The sequence below is a fragment of the Podarcis liolepis genome, assembly GCF_965112155.1.
Source record: "Podarcis liolepis genome assembly, chromosome: 14".
Taxonomy (NCBI): domain Eukaryota; kingdom Metazoa; phylum Chordata; class Lepidosauria; order Squamata; family Lacertidae; genus Podarcis; species Podarcis liolepis.
The window spans coordinates 27,664,850-27,683,659 of record NC_139569.1 but is presented as its reverse complement, the minus strand read 5'-3'; the positions used below and the strand labels follow the sequence as shown (position 1 = coordinate 27,683,659).

The following is an 18,810-nucleotide window of genomic DNA, read 5'->3' as shown; positions in this document are numbered from 1 at the left end:
GGTCCACCGAGTTCTATGTCTAAAACAGTTGATCTTGAGTTCCAGGGAAATGCACTGGCCACAGAACCGTAGAGATGGAAGGGACCATGAGGGTCATCTAGCCCAACCCCCTGCAATGCATAAATCTTTTCCCCCAACGTGGGGCTCAAACCCACAGCCCTGAGATTAAGAGTCTTATGCTTTATCAACTGAATGCTGTCAATGCATTCTGAGTTTTTTTCCCCTTCTTGATTAAAGGCTGCTGATGCCTGGAACGTATTAGGATAGCCTTGCCTGGCTGATGGGAATTATAGTCCAAAACATATGGAGGGTGCCAGTTTGGGGAAGCCTGCTCAGAACCCTTTCAGGCTCCTCCAGGAAACCTAGAAGTCATATTTCTTACTCCTTGAGTGTCTGAAATTTTTTTTTATAGGTGAGCATACAGTCACATGAATGTGGAAGCACATCCATTGCCCTTATATATTATAAATTAAAAGAGATGACTCTGAAAGTGCTATTCTGATGCCTGTCTCTCTGAGTGCTTTTCCTGTTCCTTCAGTTCTTCATCTGTGTTTACACTGCAAGGGTCTTAACTTATTTAGGGGTGGAGCGAAGCCAGTGGAGAAACAGTGGGCTGTTTGTTGCCTGCGTGTAGCTGTTTCCTGCAAACAGAATAGTTAAAGAGGATCTGTTCTTCCTTCTCCTCCCTTGAGCGCCACACCACACACCTCCAAACAAGAAGATTTCTCATCTCTCATCGGCAGCCATCACAGCTGGATGCTGGAAAACAAACAAAATCCCTGAAGCCCGGGCCTCTAAGTGGGATAAGTAACAAAAACAACAACCCAAGCAGTCTTCAATATTTTAAAAGCAAGCCCTAGGAAAGAAAGAGCAGGGTGGGAGACAGCGTGAGAGGGAGAACAGGCCAGCTCTAAAGGAGAAATCATGAGGGAATCAACTTAGGGAAGCTTTGTCAAAGTTTTTTCTGCTTCCCATCTCGCTTTTTTTTATCTTCTCGTGTGAGCAACAAGGTTATAGAGAATTGCACTCAAGGCAAGATGTGTAGGCACATAACGATACATAGAAATCTGGCAGTGTTATCTCCTATAATGTAGCTCATGTAACTAAATTCAAAATGTGTTTTATATTTCCTTTTCCTTCCCTGGAGGTGGGATGAGAGACAGCAGCAAATTTTTTGAGTGTTTTTAATTTTGCAGAAAATGTTTTTATTCTTGTTGGTATTTCCGTAAGAGTGAATTTGGTGGTTTTTTTGTTTAAAGAATTAGATATACCCCGTATTCTTCAACAATATGGGACGTTTTCCTTGTTAAGTGTGAAACAGCCGGGTGGGAGCCAACACAGTGTGGAATTGTGAAATGAATGAAGGGTAAACCAAGGTCCCATCAACTTGAGATTGGCGAGATGTTACCTCTCCGATGGGGGCAGGGATATATCCACTGATGTCATAGCCCAAACTTCTCTTCCTTTGAGGTGAAAGGATAGCATGTAGATGGTTGTTTTCATCACTTTCTGTCTTGGGTAGCAGGTGGTATCAAATCCGCCTCAGTGTCCTAGCTGGGACAGTGTAGAGTAGTGGTTAGAACCCAAAGTGGGTGGTACTGCCCCCTGGCCCTGGCAGGCAATGGGTTTAGGGGGCAGTAAGAAGCAAGGGGATGGCAGTGGGGCTCTGGAGGTGTATATGACTATCAGGCTTTGTAAAATCACTGGAACAAGTTCATCAGTTTTGTTGAATTGATTATACTAAGCAATTTTAATTGGGTTTTGAATAAATGTGCAATTAACTCTTACTATTTTGAATCTGATTGTTACTGTCTTCCTTAGTGGGCTGTGCAAACTGCTTTATAAATAATGCCTTTTACGGGGGAAGGGAGGGGGCACTATGGAACCAAGAGGGCAGTGGCCTGAAAACGTTTGCGAACCTCTGCCCTTGTTGGACTAGGAACTGGAAGACCAGGGTTCAAATCTCTGCATAGCCATGAAGCTATGACCTTGGGCCAAGCAAACCATCTCAGCCTAAAACCTATCTCGCAGGGTTGTTGTGAGCATAAAATAGGGAGAATAATCTATCAACTGCTTTTGGGGGGGTAGGGGTGTGAGATGGGATATAAATGTAATAGATAAAGCTCAGATTAGCAAGCAAGCAAGTGTAGGGCACACTGTTAGTGTGGTGAGCAAGATCCCAGCATAGAGGGCCCCTAGTCTAAGACCCACTGTGTGTTTGAAATGGGTCAGGTATTTCTTGCTGTGCTTTAGCAATGTGTGGACCAGCCCTAGCTTGGAAGGTTTCCGCAAGAGGTCAAGAGCCTCTGATGAGAGTTTATCTTGCCCCTTCTATGTGCTCTGGATATCATCTTGTTCTGTGTGGGAATGGAAGCAACTCTGGGTCTTTCCAGGACAGCTGTGAGGCAGACACACACACACACACACACACACACACACACACACAGCAAATTATGCAATGGTTAGCTTGCCTGAAGCAGTGCATTTTCTTCCAACACCTCCTTTGTCACCCTTTCCAAAATAGCTTGCCAAGTTGCGTCCCAAGTACATATTTTATAGCTTGTGTTGAGTTGAAGATGTCCAATTGAACCTTAAGTACCTATTTAAGTCACTGAGACAGGCCAAATAAAGGGTCAAGTGGGGAGATGTAGTTGTCGGCACGGCAGAGCTCAAACAGGGCTCCGTCCAAGGGGCTTTGGTTCCTTTCCCAATTCAAGGCCACCAGCACAAGAGTCCCTCTTGACCTGCCCAGCACCCTTGGTGTGAATTGGCAAAAGCGCAAGCCAGCTAAGTTCCACTCCTCCCCCCCAGATGACTGTGAAAACTCAAGGCTGGAGAAACTATTTTCATTGCGGGAATGGCATTAAGGACAATGGCGTTTCTGTCTAAGCAGCCTTCTCGTTTGCCAAAGAGAGGGAGCTTTTCTGGGCATGCTAGCGTTTGGTTCAGCCGGTTACGGTGTGTATCGGTGCTTTTCAAATTCCCTGTGCTTGAGGAACCATTTCTGCCTTGATGCACCTGCCATCTTTGTTAGCCATGGAACATCTGTGCATTTTTCTTCCAGGTGTCCAGTTCCCCACTGGCAAGTCCTCCGAATGTAGGGTTGCCATATTTCAAAAAGTAAAATTCCTGACACTCACAAAGTTGTTGAAAACACCAAAATGTTGAACTTTTGTGGGAAATCTAACCCCAAAATAGTAGGTTTTAAGCTGTTTCCGCTGCTTTTTCCATCATGTTGCCATACACCCAGGTTTTCCCTGACATTTTGCCGGTTCGACAAAATTCCCCCCAACGCCATTTTTAAACCCCAAAACCAGGACATGTCAGGAGTTATGCGTCAGGAAAACTGAAAACAGGCAAGCCTATCGGAATGAAACCTCTGGCCCTTCTTTGTTTGTTTCAGGTATGGTGTGAATATGCGCTGCTTGGCGACCCGGGTCAACTATAAGACTTTGATCGTCATCTGCGTTCTGTTCACCCTGGTCACGGTCCTGCTGTGGAATAGATGCTCCAGCAACAGGGCAGCCCCACCCTTCCTGCGTAGCCCTAGCAGTGCCTTCCGAGCGGACGGACTGGAGAAGCGAGTGGCCGCTTCGGAGAGCAACAAGGATGTGAACGGCCCGGCCAAGCAGCAGCAGCAGCAGAGCGAAGAGGCCTCCCCGCAAGAGCAGCAGAAGGCGCCCCCTGTGGTCGGGGGCTTCCACGGGAACAAGGCGCTGGGGCTGAAATACGAGGAGATCGACTGCCTGATCAACGATGAGCACACCATCAAAGGCAGGAGGGAAGGGAACGAGGTCTTCCTGCCCTTCTCCTGGGTGGAGAAGTACTTTGAGGTCTACGGGAAGGTCGCCCAGTACGATGGGTATGACAGGTTCGAGTTCTCCCACAGCTACTCCAAAGTGTACGCGCAGAGGGCGCCATACCACCCGGATGGCGTCTTCATGTCTTTTGAGGGCTACAATGTGGAGGTCCGGGACAGAGTGAAGTGCATCAGTGGCGTCGAAGGTGGGTCTTTCCTTGCTCTTTTTCTTTGCAGGGGAGGAAGGGGAGCTTGTGGCCCTATAGATACTGTTGTTAGACTGCAATTTCCATCATTCTTGATGATTGACTCGGCTCACTGGGGCTTTTGGAGATACTCCACAGTTACTACATATCTGTGAGTAGTAGAACCTGACTTTTCAGGACATGATTCAACTTGGCCACGGAATTCACATGATTCCGTTTGTGTGCTTTCGGGTTGCTTTTCTGAAAACAAGCAAACAAAACAGATAATATCTATCTTTTCTATTACCTACAAGCATTCCTAGACGATAAAGCCTATCTTGCATTTTAGTAAACTATTTTAAATCATTTTCCAAATCTGTTGCCTTTGGGGGGAATGTCTTTTTCAATGTAGCCTGTTATCTGTCCTGCTTATTATTATGAATCTCCTTTTGCTTACATGTCTCAGGGCAATTTGCAGACATATCTTGGGGACCTGGGAAGCTGCCTTATACTGAGCCCAGACCATTGGTGCATTTAGCTCAGTACGGCCTACACTGACTGGCAGCAGCTCTCCAGAGTTTAAGGGTTCTATTTCCGCCCCACTTGGAAATGCCATCAAGAACTGAACATGGGGTTTTCTTCAGGCAAAACAGATGCTCCTATTGCTAAGCTAGGGTTCGTACCAGTATCATAAAATGATATTGGAAACAGGTTTAAAAACTACACAGAATGAACACCTGATCTTAAAAAGCTTGTTGAATCAAAAGGTTTTCAATTCCCGCCCCCCTGGAAATTAGAGATAGGGTGTGCCTGTTATATCTCATTAAGTGTACAGTGGTACCTCAGGTTAAGTACTTAATTCGTTCCGGAGGTCCATTCTTAACCTGAAACTGTTCTTAACCTGAAGCACCACTTTAGCTAATGGGGCCTCCTGCTCCTGCCGCGCCGCCGGAGCACCATTTCTGTTCTCATCCTGAAGCAAAGTTCTTAACCCGAGGTACTATTTCTGGGTTAGCGGAGTCTGTAACCTGAAGCGTATGTAACCTGAGGTACCACTGTATAGCTAATAGATAGAATTTTACACTGGAAACCTCTTAGAAGCCAGCTTGGCAATTAAGTAGTATATAGTTTTATTATTATCAATATTAATGTATATAGCCATAAATAACTAAAGAGCAACTGTTTCTAAAAATATATATATTCCTGGCCTGGTTGCCTGCAGGAGATTTCTTATTCACCCCAGGCGACTACTTGCAAGCCTAGTCTGGTGGGATCACTTCTTCAGCGGAGAGCCTCTCCTGTCAAGTAGATTGCAAGGCAGTGAAGGAGTTCATTTTAGGTTTCCTCCTGTCTCATTCCCACAATGTCATTGTGTTGTCTGGTGTCCTGTGACCTGGAGAATTTAATCATGTCATCTTTCTAAATTAACAGCTGCAAGCGAAGCTTTTATAGCAGGCGTAGGGCTGGTGCCTCTCTCCCGGATCCCGAGGCCTGCGCCTCTCGCAGAGACCCCTCTTCATTAATAAGCAAAGCATCTTTTAGCATTTGAGATATTACATAGCACTCTTTAAATAGTTCCCCTGGCGCTTTTGCCCTTCAGGCAAACACATCCATCAAGTGACTATCACAGACACTTATCGGCATTATGAAGTGCGGATGATACGTGGAAATGCATTTTCTTTAATTTTGTTTCGGTAATCTTTCTGTCACGCTCGGTTTGAGGCATAACCACTCTCCAAGCTAGACACTGCTGTGTTAAGGGGAGAAGCCGTTGTTAGGCCTAAGCCTGCAAGAGGGTCCAGCTGGTGGAGCTGACAGTGGGTGACACTAGATCTGCCTCGAGGGGAAAGGCCTTCGTACCTCTGCGGTAGACCCACCTGCTCTGCATGCAGAAGGTCCCAGGTTCAGTCCCTGGCAGCATCTCCAGGTGGGGCTGGGGAGAGCCTCTCGCCTGAAATCCTGGAGTGCTGCTGCTGGTCAGTGTAGACAATACTAAGCTGGATGAACTAGTGGCGACAGAAGGGTAAATTACTTTTAGATCGGTTGTCAGAGTCAGGCTAAAAGTGCAAGCCCCACTGAGTGGAGTGGGAAAGACTCCTGAGTTGGCCTGTTTCAGGTTCCAGATTAATTGGCACTCACTTGCTATGTTATCAAGCAAGCTGGGCAGGATTCTTCCCACCAGACTTTATCTTTATTTTATTATTTCTTGCATTTATATCCCACCTTTCCTCCAAGGAGCTCACGGTGCTGTACATAATTCTCTTCCTCCCCATTTTACCCTCACAGCAACCCTGTGAGGTGGGTTCAGCTGAGATTGAGTGCCTGGCCAAGGTCACCCAGTGAGCTTTATGGCTGTGTGGGGATCTGATCCCTGGTCTCCCAGGTCTTATCCCAGGACTCTACCCCAGTACACACTGGCTTTCAAGTAGACATTGGTTGTGGTTGGATTCAAGCCTATGCCTCCGAAGAAACTCTTGATATTAAACTAAGCATCTAGGTAGCCAGGTATGAAAAAGGGTGTGTTCATGACTCTCCTGACTTAGTGCAGCCTTCCCCAACCTTATACCCTCTGGAACTACAACTCTCATCAGCCCCAGGAAAGCATGGATGCAGTCCCATCAGCCTCAGCATCATACAACTGTGTTTGCTGGGGCTGATGGGAGATGCTGTCCAGGGCATCTGAAAGGCATGCGATGCCAATGGTAAGTAGCTGGTTCCGTTGGCAAATGTGTCATGGCCCTAAAAATGTTGGCAGCCCCTGGAGTGTAAAGAGTTAATCTAGTGGTTTCCAAAGTGGGTGGTACCCTCCAGGAGCGGTGGTGGTGGTGGGATTCTCTAGGGGGCCGCTCAGAGGCAAGGGGGTGATGGTGTGTGGGTGTGCGTGCTGGAGGTGTAATTGTCAACAAAATATGAAAATCTGGTTTTTTGAGCTGCTTCGCAAGACGATTTTCCCTATGGGCTTGCTTCGCAAGACGGAAACGTCTTGCAAGTTTGTTTCCTTTTTCTTAACACCGCTAATACAGTTGCGACTTGACTTCGAAGAGCAACTCATAGAACGCGGTGTGGTAGCCTTTTTTGAGGTTTTTAAAGACTTTGCTGATTTTTGAAGCTTTTCCAAAACTTTCCCGACACCGTGCTTCGCAAGACGAAAAAAAATCGCAAGACGACAAAACTCGCGGAACGAATTAATTTCGTCTTGCGAGGCACCACTGTAAATGGTTTTAATTGGATTTTGAATAAATGTGCAATTAATTGTGAGTTGTGCAGACCTCTATTCTGAGTAGTGCTTTTTATGGAGTAGGGTAGGGGGGCACAAGGGATGAGTTTATGGAACCAGGTGGCCTGAGAAAATTGGGAACCACTTTGATAGAGGGGAAATAAATGGAGGCAGGACTAAATTGCAGGATCAACAGAATCCCACATGTTGTTATTTGGTAGTCTTCAGTGGGGCCTATTCCCAGGAAAGTTTGTACGGAACTGCCCAATTCTTAGGTGCAGTTCTATATTCATTAGTGGATCGTGGAAACCACAGCTCTGAATTAAGCTTTTAGTAGGGTGAGGGGCACTGGGGATTAGAGCCGGGCGATATATTGGTAAATTGTCTGCAACCGGTATAGCGTTCAGATCGTGATGTATTCCCAGCTCAGATTGCCTGCAGACAGCCAAAGGCACAGGCAGGCAGACGGAGGAAGAAGCAGCCGAGATACATTCCAGAACATTGTGATAGACCAGCATACCGTAGTATTTAGCTGCTGATATATCACAATGTTGAAAACCAGATATCGCTGGCCCTGCTGGGGATGAGCTTATGGAGCCAAGGGGGCGGTGGCCCGAAAAACATTGTGAGCCATGGGGCTAGTCTGACCCCACAGGGCTCTTCTGCTGTGCTCACATTCCTATGCTGTGTCTTCTGCCCCCGTCTCACAGGCGTGCCACTCTCGACGCAGTGGGGGCCGCAGGGCTACTTCTACCCCATCCAGATTGCCCAATATGGGCTCAGCCACTACAGCAAGAACCTGACCGAGAAGCCTCCTCACGTGGAGGTGTATGAGACGGCCGAGGAGAAGGACCAAAACAGCCACACTGCAGACTGGACGGTACCCAAAGGCAGCTCTGTCACGACGGTGCTGGACAAGTCCAGGTTCACAAACGTCAAGCAATTTGTTGTCCCAGGTGGGTCAGTTCAAAGGGAGACGGTAGGTCTGGCCGGATCCTGCAAGGCTTTTCTTACATTCCCATGACATAGGGTGTGGCTTTATATAAACACACACACTCACTTCTCCATGATTCCATTTCTTTTCATGCTGAAAGGTGTGTGCGGGGGGAAACATTCCCCCCACCCGCCCAGAAAATTAATGATTATATGCAACATTTCTTCTCTTTCCCCCACACCCAGAAAATTAATGATTATATGCAACATTTCTTCTCTTTCTCCCACACCCCTCCCCCCAATTTGCTTTGTATGAAGACAGCCTCATTAATAGGGGCATAATGTATTTCCCCCAACTAATCAATAGCCATTAGAATTAATGAGTCCATTACTTTAAAAGGCAACGAAGTAATTTTAGTCAGCGCCTTAGGCTGGGGTCTCTAAGGCGAAAGCAGTAAAAGTCTCCCTTCCCTTTGTAGTCAGTGGAGCATCCAGGAAGGCTGGATCTCTAAGGTGTGCTCCTCTCCCGCTTCATCAGCCACGGAGTAATCCTTGGGCTTCTCAGAGGCCAGTGTGGGAGCAGGATGCTGGACTTGGGGGTGGGTGGAGCTTTGATCCAGCCCAGCAACCAAGCTGGACTTGATGGGCCGCTGGCCTGATCCAGCAGGCTCTTCTTATGTTCTTATTCGCCAGAAACATCTAACTGGCCGTTGTGGGGAACAGGACCTTGAACTGGACAGAGCTCTGGCTTGATCCAGGGTGCCCATACTAGCATTTGTAACTAATTAATAATGAACAGAATCAAAGTTGAAATGCTAATTTCATGCTATTGATTTGAATGTCCTTGGCAGTGCATGAGAACAGGCGTTGTGGCTGGCAAGCTGCTTTCTTGATGCCTATCTGTCAATACTCAGGGGGAAAAGAAAGATCCGTCCCGTGTTGTAGTTTTGCTCCATAACCAACCCCTTACCCTTTGTATTCCCCGTCAGAAAACTCTGAGGGTGCCTCTCTGCAGCTGGGGAACACGAGGGACTTCATTATTTCCTTCGACCTCAAGCTCATCACCAACGGGAGCATCTCGGTGGTCCTGGAGACCACAGAGAAGAACCAGCTGTTCCGCGTGCACTACGTCTCCAACACCCAGCTGATAGCTTTCAAGGATAGAGACATTTACTATGGCATCGGGCCCAGGACTAGCTGGAGTACGGTCACCCGAGACCTTGTGACCGACCTGAGGAAGGGGGTAGGCCTCTCCAACACGAAGGCTGTCAAGCAGACTAAGATCATGCCCAAGAGGGTGGTCCGCTTGGTGGTGAAAGGGCACGGCTTCATCGACAACGTCACCATCTCTGCCACGGCCCACATGGCGGCCTTTTTCGCCGCTAGCGACTGGCTGGTGAGGAACCAGGATGAGAAGGGTGGTTGGCCGATCATGGTGACCCGGAAGCTGGGGGAAGGCTTCAAGTCCCTGGACCCCGGGTGGTACTCTGCCATGGCGCAGGGCCAGGCCATTTCCACCTTGGTTCGGGCCTACCTCTTGACGAAAGACCACACATTCCTCAGTGCGGCTCTGCGGGCCACGGCGCCTTACAAGCTCTCCTCAGAGCAGCGTGGCGTGAAGGCCGTCTTCATGAACAAGCACGACTGGTACGAGGAATACCCCACGTCGCCTAGCTCCTTTGTCCTGAACGGGTTCATGTATTCCCTCATTGGGCTGTACGACTTGAAGGAGACGGCGGGAGAGAAGCTGGGGAAGGAGGCCAAGCTCCTGTACGAGCGGGGCATGGAGTCCCTCAAGGCCATGCTCCCTCTCTACGACACGGGCTCAGGGACCATCTATGACCTCCGCCATTTCATGCTTGGGACAGCCCCGAACTTGGCCCGGTGGGACTATCACACCACCCACATCAACCAGCTCCAGCTCCTCAGCACCATCGACGAGACGCCCCTGTTCAAAGAGTTCGTCAAGAGGTGGAAGAGCTACCTGCGAGGAGGCAGGGCGAAGCACAATTGAGCCCAGCTCACAACCAAAATGGAGTTTCCCCCCGTCTGCGGTGCTTGGCAGCCGCCATCTTTGAAGCAGAGTGAAGGTGGTGCCCAAACCCTCTGTGTGTGTGTGTGTGCGTGTGTGCGTACTTGTGTTTTGTTTTTTTGAACAGACTCTATTTTCAAAGAAGTGATCCTTAAAACTCATCTTTTTTAAACGATTGCATTCCAGCGGATGAATCCTTTATAGAGTGGGGAGGTAAAATTACAAAGCAGCCATCTGATCAAAGGACAAAGTTTAGCGAACTTGTTTACTTTTCCACAGCGGTCCATTATGGTACTTGTGCATAATAGAAAATGTTTTCTGGTGGGTGGCGGGAAATCACAAAAGCTATAATGGTTTTTATAGCCCAGTATTGGTCAGAAAAAGTAGAATATGGCCTCTCTCTTTTTTTCTTTTTCTTTTTTAAAATTGATGGGTGCAGAAATGGGATTTTCACTTGGGGGTGGAGTGGAAAATAGTGTGCCATGCCAGAAATCTCTCTTAACTCTTATCCCAGAGAGTGGGTGATGTCTTTATTTCATTCTACATATATTTCCCTTTGGTGGGAAATTTCAGAGCAGTTTGTGTTGAAATTCTGTATATTGTGAAATACTTCAAATGTCCAGTTTCTTTAAAGATGTACAAATGGGATTAAAAAAACAACAACACCACACTATTAGTGGTGAGGATTCACTGGGAATTTCTATGAAAACTGCGTGGCTACTCGGGAGAGCTGGTGCAGGGGATCTCTGTGCCTCACTACCACTCCCATTTCCTTGCACAGGGACCTCCCAGTGGGCAAGTTCGAATGTGTGTTTTTCTTACTCTGTTCCGTAAGCAACCGACCATCACAAGCAGGACCAGCTGTCAGCACAAAAACGTGGTCACCTTCTCTCAAACTGGTTCTGCCGCCACCTTTTCAAGCTGGGCCAAGCCCTTTCCTTGCTTCCAGATGAGCTGAGACCTCTTCCAGTGAGAGCGGGAGGCTCCTTCCCTCCTGATCATTTACAGCAGGTGTGGGGAACCTTTGACCCTCCGGGTGCTGCTGAACTACAACTCCCATCAGCCGCAGCAAGCATGGCCAGCGGCTCGGGGACAGAGGAAGCTGTCGTTCAGCAACATCTGGATGGCCAAAGGTTCCCCACATCTGGTTTTTACAGGGTTTTCTTTCCATGTAAGCCATTCTGTCCCTTGGGGTTCAGGCCCTGTACTTTTGGTGTTTGGGGTGCCACCCCCTACCATCTCCAAGCACTGGTTGTGCTGGCTGGAAGTTGTCCCCCAAAACATCTGGAGGGCACCAAGCTAAAGAAAACTAGTCTAGGGTACTGTTGAAACCAGGTACAATTCATGTGGGAGAGGGGGCCGGAAATAATCTTTTTTAAGTGGCATTATGTTTGAACGCTGTGGAAGTTTTTCTGCAGCAACTCGCTCTTGAAACTGCTACTGGTGGTTGGAGGGGAGGTTTGTTTTTTTTAAAATGGTTTATTTTGTTTTGGGGAAGTGAAATGAGTATGTATTTATATTTGTCTTTCTCTAAGTCATTCCACTTCTGCCGGCACCATGGTCAACAGCACTTGTTTCGAAAAATTAATTTTTTTTCATTGGGATCACAGATATTCATTTGGCATTTTTTTCACCATTGTGAAAACTGGCCAGGGGCACAGTCTGCTGGGAAGCTGCACTTGATAGAGATGGGAATAGATGCCTTTTTCTCCATGGACTAGCCCTCTCTTTCCAATACTACTGTATCTTCCAGGCTTGTTCAGTGGAGCTTCCATTAAGGTGAGCTCTTGGAGGCTCAAGAAGAGCGCTAATGAGGTGGTAGCTCGATTCTGGCTTGGAAATCCCCTTCCCAGGCTTAGAAACTACGTCTCTCGCAAATGTCTCATGCTGTGTGGTATACCCTGCCTTTGGCAAACCGCACTCCCTGTTTCCAGTTGCTGAGAAGTTGGTAGCTGGAGAAATCCAAGCAGGGGACCCTGCAGATTAGGGAGGTCTAATCCAGACCAGAGGTAGCCATTATTGGACTCCAGTTCCCATCAGTCCTAGCCAGCATTGCCCAATGGCCAGTGATGATGGGAGTCAGAGTCCCAACAACACAGCACATTGGCTACCCTGGATCCAGAGGGGCCATGACTTACCAACCCTGCTGTGGCTTTTCATTTCAGTAGGCACAATTGCTGCTGGTAGATACTTTGGCAGGCTGCCTAAACTTGCCCAGAATCCCGTGTCATTGGCAGCTTGCCCCTCTGTTCCTAATGCCGCGCTTAGATATTCAAATCCCACACTTGTGCATTTCAAGGAAACCAGGCGTTTCAGCTTGGCCATTCTTCTTTGCTCGCCTTGCAGTGCATACAGAAGCACGGAAGCCTGCACTATCACTTTACTGGGGAAAGATGTGGGCCGTGGTACTCTCAGATGTTCTGGGCTATAACTCTCCCCCCCCCCAAAAAAAAAATCTGCATGGCACCAGGTTGGGAAGCTTGCCATGAGGCACGCTGGTCTGTTGGTACATTAGAAGAACATTTGAATTCCTAGGTGCTGGCAACACAGTTTTAAGAGCCAGGGCTCCTACATAGGTCGGCCTCCACTTCCACTGATCTTGGTAAGAAGCTGTTCTAGAGGGGCCCCCAGGTTCTTCCAGAGCAAAAGTTTGGGTATAGCTGTTGCCAACTGTATGTGTTTCGGGGGACGGGACGGGACCAGAGTGTATGCAAACTACCAAGAGAAAAATAGGGGCATCTGAGGAGTCAGGAGTTAAGTGAGGAGGGAGTAAATTCAAGTCCCAGAAGAGAGAAGCCTTAGAATTCCATTTCTCTTTGAGAGCGTTGCTTTCTGTGCTGATAGCCAGCATATTGAACTGCACTCCCCAAACCAGTCACCTCCAGATGTTTTGGACTACAGACAACCTCAGCATCATATGACTGTGCTGGCCGGGGCTGATGGGAATTGTAGTCCCTAACCTCTGGAGAGACCAAGTTGTGGAAGGGCTGGTCTGTATTGCGATGATACCAAAGTGGTCGATTCCAGGACCTCTTTCCTCTCTAGCAATTGCTTCTGGATGTGAGAGTGGCCAACCAGATTTGGAGAAGCCAGTGCAGACACCTTCGGGGTACTGTTTGGGTGGAGCGTTAGTGCCTTGACCATGCGACCGTAACTTCCTCTTGCAATAGGAAATGAGTATATTTGTGGCTGGTTGATGGTTCTGTGCTTACGACTCACTGTGGCACTCCCAGGGCTTCCAGATTTGTGTAGGCTTGTCATATTCGTTGGCCCGAGATTGGCAACTGGAGGAAGCTGGTATTTGGGAAATGAGTGCTGTTCTAGTCGGCGCTCAAATTGGCAACCAGCTGCTCTCCACGTGACCCTTTCACTAGCTGCTCATGGTGGGTGTGATAGAGGTCAGGGAAGCAGAATCTCAGGTAGGCTGTGTTTAGTGGGAATTGGCTTCTGAGAAATAGGGATCTTGATTACTTTAGAGCATTGTCTTTGGCTCAGTATGGACAAAGCGGGTTGTATCCAACTATGTCATACTCAAGAGTAGACCTGTTAAAATCAGTGAACTTAAGTGAATCATGCCTGCTGCTTTCAGTGGGTCTCCTTGTCGCTCAGTTGGATACAACCCAATCCTCCTGAGCATTTAAGGATGGCCAGGTGTACCTCTCCCCAACCCCTCAAAGTGCAGAGTGGTCCTCATTTCCTTTTTCAGAGCCACGAGCCGCTCAGCTTCTGAACATACAAAGATTTATTTCAAACCAGAGTTTGGTGCTGATCAGCAAACTCATTCAAGATTATGTGCTTGTTTTGGTACCGATCCAACACACTGCACCGTGGTTAGCTCCCCAAAGGGAAAAGTGTGCGTGCATCAGGGTGGGAAGTTCACAAGAGAGCAGGGAAGGGGATTACAAGAGCCCCAGCAGACTCCCAGTTTCCTTCCTTTGCAGGTGCCAAATCTACATTGGGCCCCTGGGCAATTTTCTTCCTCCTTTGTATACATGGGGTGTGAGGGGTGGATGTCCAAGTTGCTGTGTCTGGAGGCCAACTATGAGCAATGAGGGAATTCCAAGGAGGCAAAACCGAAGTTTAGTATTGTAAGTTCTCTTATTTTTTTATTTTAAAAAGGTAGGGGACAAGAGATGTCATGAATATGGAGGCTAATGTGTTGAAGTCCACAGAGCGAAGCCAATGCCTTTTGTTCCTGAGTAGACACGACCCTTTCCCCCCGTTTTGCACTATTGTGCGACACACAAGCACAACTGGTGTCGAGTTTTTCTTTACATCCTTTTGAGGCTTCCACTGAAAATTGCTGCTTTTCGTCCACCTTGCAATTGTATTTCTGACCCCCCCTTTTTCTTTTTCATTTCTTTCCTTCCCTTTTTACATGCGGGGTTTGAACCATGGGTTTAAATATGCAATAAATTGTTTACAGGATGCCCTTTGGAGGGCAACAAGTCCTTTGTAAAGCTGTACAGACTTTGTGGGTTAAGCACAATGTGCACAGGTTAGTTTTATATGGGGCAAGACATGATTTTTTGCAGTGGGAATGGTCCTATTATGTTTATATATACATATACATATATATATATATATTAAAAAGTAAACCGATCAACTTTGTGCTTCATGTAAAGCTGCTTTATAAAATTGTAAAATAAAGAGTTTTTAATCTTACGCTGTCACTTGGTGTGCATTCGTTGTGTCAAGAGAGGTAAAAGCCCCAGACTGAATAGAGTCTTAATGGGAAAGCGGACTTCGGAACCAGACGCTCCAACCTTTTTAAAAAGGTGGATCAGAGGACGCATTTAAAATCCCATCATATTTTGCAGCATAAAGTGGCTTTTGCTGGACTCAAGAGAATGTCTTGTGTAGACACAGAAATTGATTCTAACGCACTGGGTCTTGGTTCTTTGTAGCCGTCTGAGGTTGCAGGGATTCTAATATGTGTTGTTATGTCTGCAGCAGGGTCTCTTGTCTCCAGTGTCTCATGAAAGGGGAGCTTTTTAGCCCCTGAGAAGTCTTCTCGCCCTTGGTTGCCAATCACAGTCAAAGGAGGTAAGTCTGAGGATCAACTCCTAGGGTCACCCTGGAGAAAGCACGTGGGAAGATCACTGAGCAGTTGTTGTGCATGGTCCGAAGCTAAGCCTTTAGGAACACTGAAAACAAGGTGCTTCCGAATCAAGAGAATGGCGTGCAAGCTCTATTATGTTCAGAGGAACTTCAGGGAAAACACATCAAGTCATTCCAAAGCAAGATATTTGAGCACGCCCCATCAGTTACCCATGTATGTGCAGAGGAAATCATTGATCTAACTGAAAGGCAACACAGGCAGATCTGCGTTGATCAATGCAGTGCAACCCTAATTATTATTGTATAATTAAAAGATTATACAGTAATCTTAAAAGGTCATATAATCTCATAAAGGGGGCATGGCAGTGAGGGTGTGCGGCTGACTATTGTGAAGGAACCCTGCATTTTGGAACTCGCCACTAGGCTACTGGCCACGGGATCGTACTTGAGGTAGCACTGTGAAGAAGAAGAGTTTGGATTTAATACCCCGCTTTATCACTACCCAAAGGAGTCTCAAAGCGGCTAACATTCTCCTTTCCCTTCCTCCCCCACAACAAACACTCTGTGAGGTGAGTGGGGCTGAGAGACTTCAGAGAAGTGTGACTAGCCCAAGGTCACCCAGCAGCTGCATGTGGAGGAGCGGAGACGCGAACCCGGTTCCCCAGATTACGAGACTACTGCTCTTAACCACTACACCACACTGTGGATTTGCTTGGATGCTGGACTATGACCAGAAACATGCATTTGGCCCTGAAACTCACTTAGTGACCTTAGGCCAGTCACTATCCTTATCTAGCTTAGCCTAGCTTAGCTAGGAGCAGCCAGAGTGGTGTCAGGCTACTTGGGACTACAATTCCCATCAGCCTCAGCCAGCACGGCCAATGGTCAGGGATCATGGGACTTGTAGCTTGCAACATCTGGCAGATCCAATAATGTTGGCTACCTCTGCTCCACAGGGTGGTTTCGAAGATAAAATGGCAGAGAGCCATTGCGTGCTGGTTGCCCTGAACTCTTTGGAGGAAGGGTGCAGATAGAAATTTAAACCCTAAATATTTAGGAGTTCTTTGCTCTCTGCACAAGGGAGCTGTCAAAGTGAGCATTGTACTTTTGAGGGGCCGCCATTCCGCTTTGTCTGAAACCCGCCTCCACGACGAGAACACAAATGTCTCTGCCTCTCTGGGTGACAATATTGATTTTCATCACTCTTGGCAATTTGTTAAGAAGGTCTGCATGGAAAATTGAAGGGAATTTAAATATGTTGTCTTGGTGATGAATCTGAATGTTTGCTGCTCAATTTGTGGTGAAAGGAGATACATTTGCCATCTGCTGGGAATGATTGATGGCTTCCATGACTAGCTTTGGTGCTGTCAGCATGTTAAGCAGCTTGCCTCTTTAATGAATTGCTGCCCCAACTGGAAAAATGGGAGGACTTCTTTTAACAGAGAGAGAGAGAGAAGAAGAAGAGGAAAAAAAATAGTCCTCATTCCTAGGATTTGGGCACGGCTAGTTTTATGCACATGTTTTCAACACATCTGCCCAAGCTTTTCCATATCTCATTCAGATGTACCCTAAAAATGCAGTAACCACCCAGGTCTCCCACTAGGGTGGGAAATTTGCAATGTAGAGTGAAGTGCTGGCGAATCATGGAGTCAGAATTGTAGAGCTGGAAAGGGACCCTGAGGAACTGGAGATTTTCTGTGAGGTTGATAGGAGGGGGTCACCTAACAGCTCAGCCTGGAGATCATGAGACACTTAATTTCAGACTCGTGGGTTTGAGCCCTACGTTGGGCAAAAAGATTCATGCATCGTGGGGCGTTGGACTAGATGACCCTCATGGCCCCTTCCAACTCTGCCATTCTAGGAATTCCCATCACTCTTGAGAAATTACAGGAGGGTTGGGATACATGAGCCTTAGGGTCTCTTCCAACTCAACAATTCTATGATTCTATAGTTCCCAGGGATTTTTTTGGGGGGGGGGGTAGACCTGAGCGTTAAATCACCCTTCACTTTTGCACACCTGGCTTGCAATGTTGATGGCAGAGGCCAGCAAAAGGAATACAGTGGTACCTCGGGTTAAGAACTTAATTCGTTCCAGAGGTCCATTCTTAACCTGAAACTGTTCTTAACCTGAAGCACCACTTTAGCTAATGGGGCCTCCTGCTGCTTTTCTCACCCTGAAGCAAAGTTCTTAACCTGAGGTAATATTTCTGGGTTAGCAGAGTCTGTGACCTGAAGCGTATGTAACCCGAGGTACCACTGTATTGGAAGCTTCCCTTATACTGAATCAGAAATTCATTCCATATAGTTCAGTAGTTTCTACACTGGCTGGCAGCAGCTCTCCAGGGATTTGCACAGGAGCCTCTCCCAGCCCTACCTGGAGATGGGGATTGAACCTGGGCCTTCTGCATTCAAGGCAGTGAGCTGTGGCCCTTCCCTAATGGGTCTACCTTGATGGCACTGTCGGAGGCAGTATGCTTTGGAATGCAAGCTGCTGGGAACCGCAAGAGGGGAGAGATGTTGCACTGTGGGCATCTGGTTGGCTACTGTGGGGGAAGGATGGTGGGCTAGATGCGCCCCTTTGGAACTCATCCAGCAGCCAGGCTCTCCAGTTCTTACCAGGGAGGACAGCAAGCCCCTCCAAGGAACAGCCGGATGATGTACGTTGGTTGCTTCTGGTCAGGTCATCCTTTTGGCCAGTCTTCCCCAAACTGGTGTCTTCCAGGTCTTGTTGGACTACAGCTCCCATCAGCTCTGCATGGTGCCATGGCTGGTGGGAGCATGGCATGGCCTACTGGTGTCTGCCACACTGGCTACCCTTGCAATGCATTGCCCCTTTTTCTTTTTGCCAGCATAATATTATGCTGCCATCGGTGGCAGGACCCAGGGGCTGCAAGCGTTTAGCATCCTTGCCAAGCTTTCTTCACCTTTGATGCTGCCTGCTTTGGTCTCCTGTCCCTGGCAGAGTTCTGCTGGTGATATGCCAGCGTAGAGTCGTTCTCCACCCCACCCCCTCAAAAATGGCACCTCTTCAAGACTCGTTGGCACCAGGCACGACTTTGCCAGCTGGGATCCTGCAGCTCCCCAGCTGGATGAAATGCAGCACAGGGTTTTTTTCTTTATTGGTTGCTCAAAATGTATATGTTGCCTGGACCGTGAATAGGATTAAAGAACCACCGGTGTTCTGTTTACTTCCAGCTCAGGTTGCTGAGCTGGTTTATTTATTTATTTAGCATATTTTAGGTTTGCCACATCTTGAATGGAGGACACCAGTGGGTTTCTTTTTTTGGGGGGGGGGGGAGAAGGGATTGACATAACTGGCGACTTTCCAGGCCGTTTGAAGTTTACAAAACCAGTTTGGGAAGCAACTCCTTCTCTCCCCTCACCCACCCCAACTCTCTCATCTGCCTTGGATTAAAACAGCTGTGCAGGCAGACTGAAGCCAAATGTATTAAATGCATCTTTCAATAATATTTTTAATGCGTCACCATCAATGTGTGCAAGCAAAAGAGATGGGTTTGGGTTGCATTTATGGAATTGTAGAGTTGGAAGGGACCCCAGGGGCCATCTAGTCCAACCCCTCGTC

The 18,810-nt window shown here is 47.6% G+C and overlaps 1 protein-coding gene across 4 annotated transcripts in view; it reads left to right on the top strand.

The window, feature by feature from the left end:
* The window catches only part of GLCE (glucuronic acid epimerase), a 57,963-nt gene extending 43,132 nt beyond the window's left edge, over positions 1-14,831 (top strand). For all 4 annotated transcript variants that reach the window (XM_083475097.1, XM_083475098.1, XM_083475100.1 and 1 more), the window contains 3 exons: positions 3,404-4,005; positions 7,912-8,157; positions 9,124-14,831. In XM_083475097.1, the coding sequence (XP_083331223.1) occupies positions 3,417-4,005; positions 7,912-8,157; positions 9,124-10,148 (1,860 nt within the window). In that variant the 5' untranslated portion in view covers positions 3,404-3,416 and the 3' untranslated portion in view covers positions 10,149-14,831. The remainder of the gene's footprint in view (positions 1-3,403; positions 4,006-7,911; positions 8,158-9,123) is intronic.
* Positions 14,832-18,810: the final 3,979 nt, after the last annotated feature.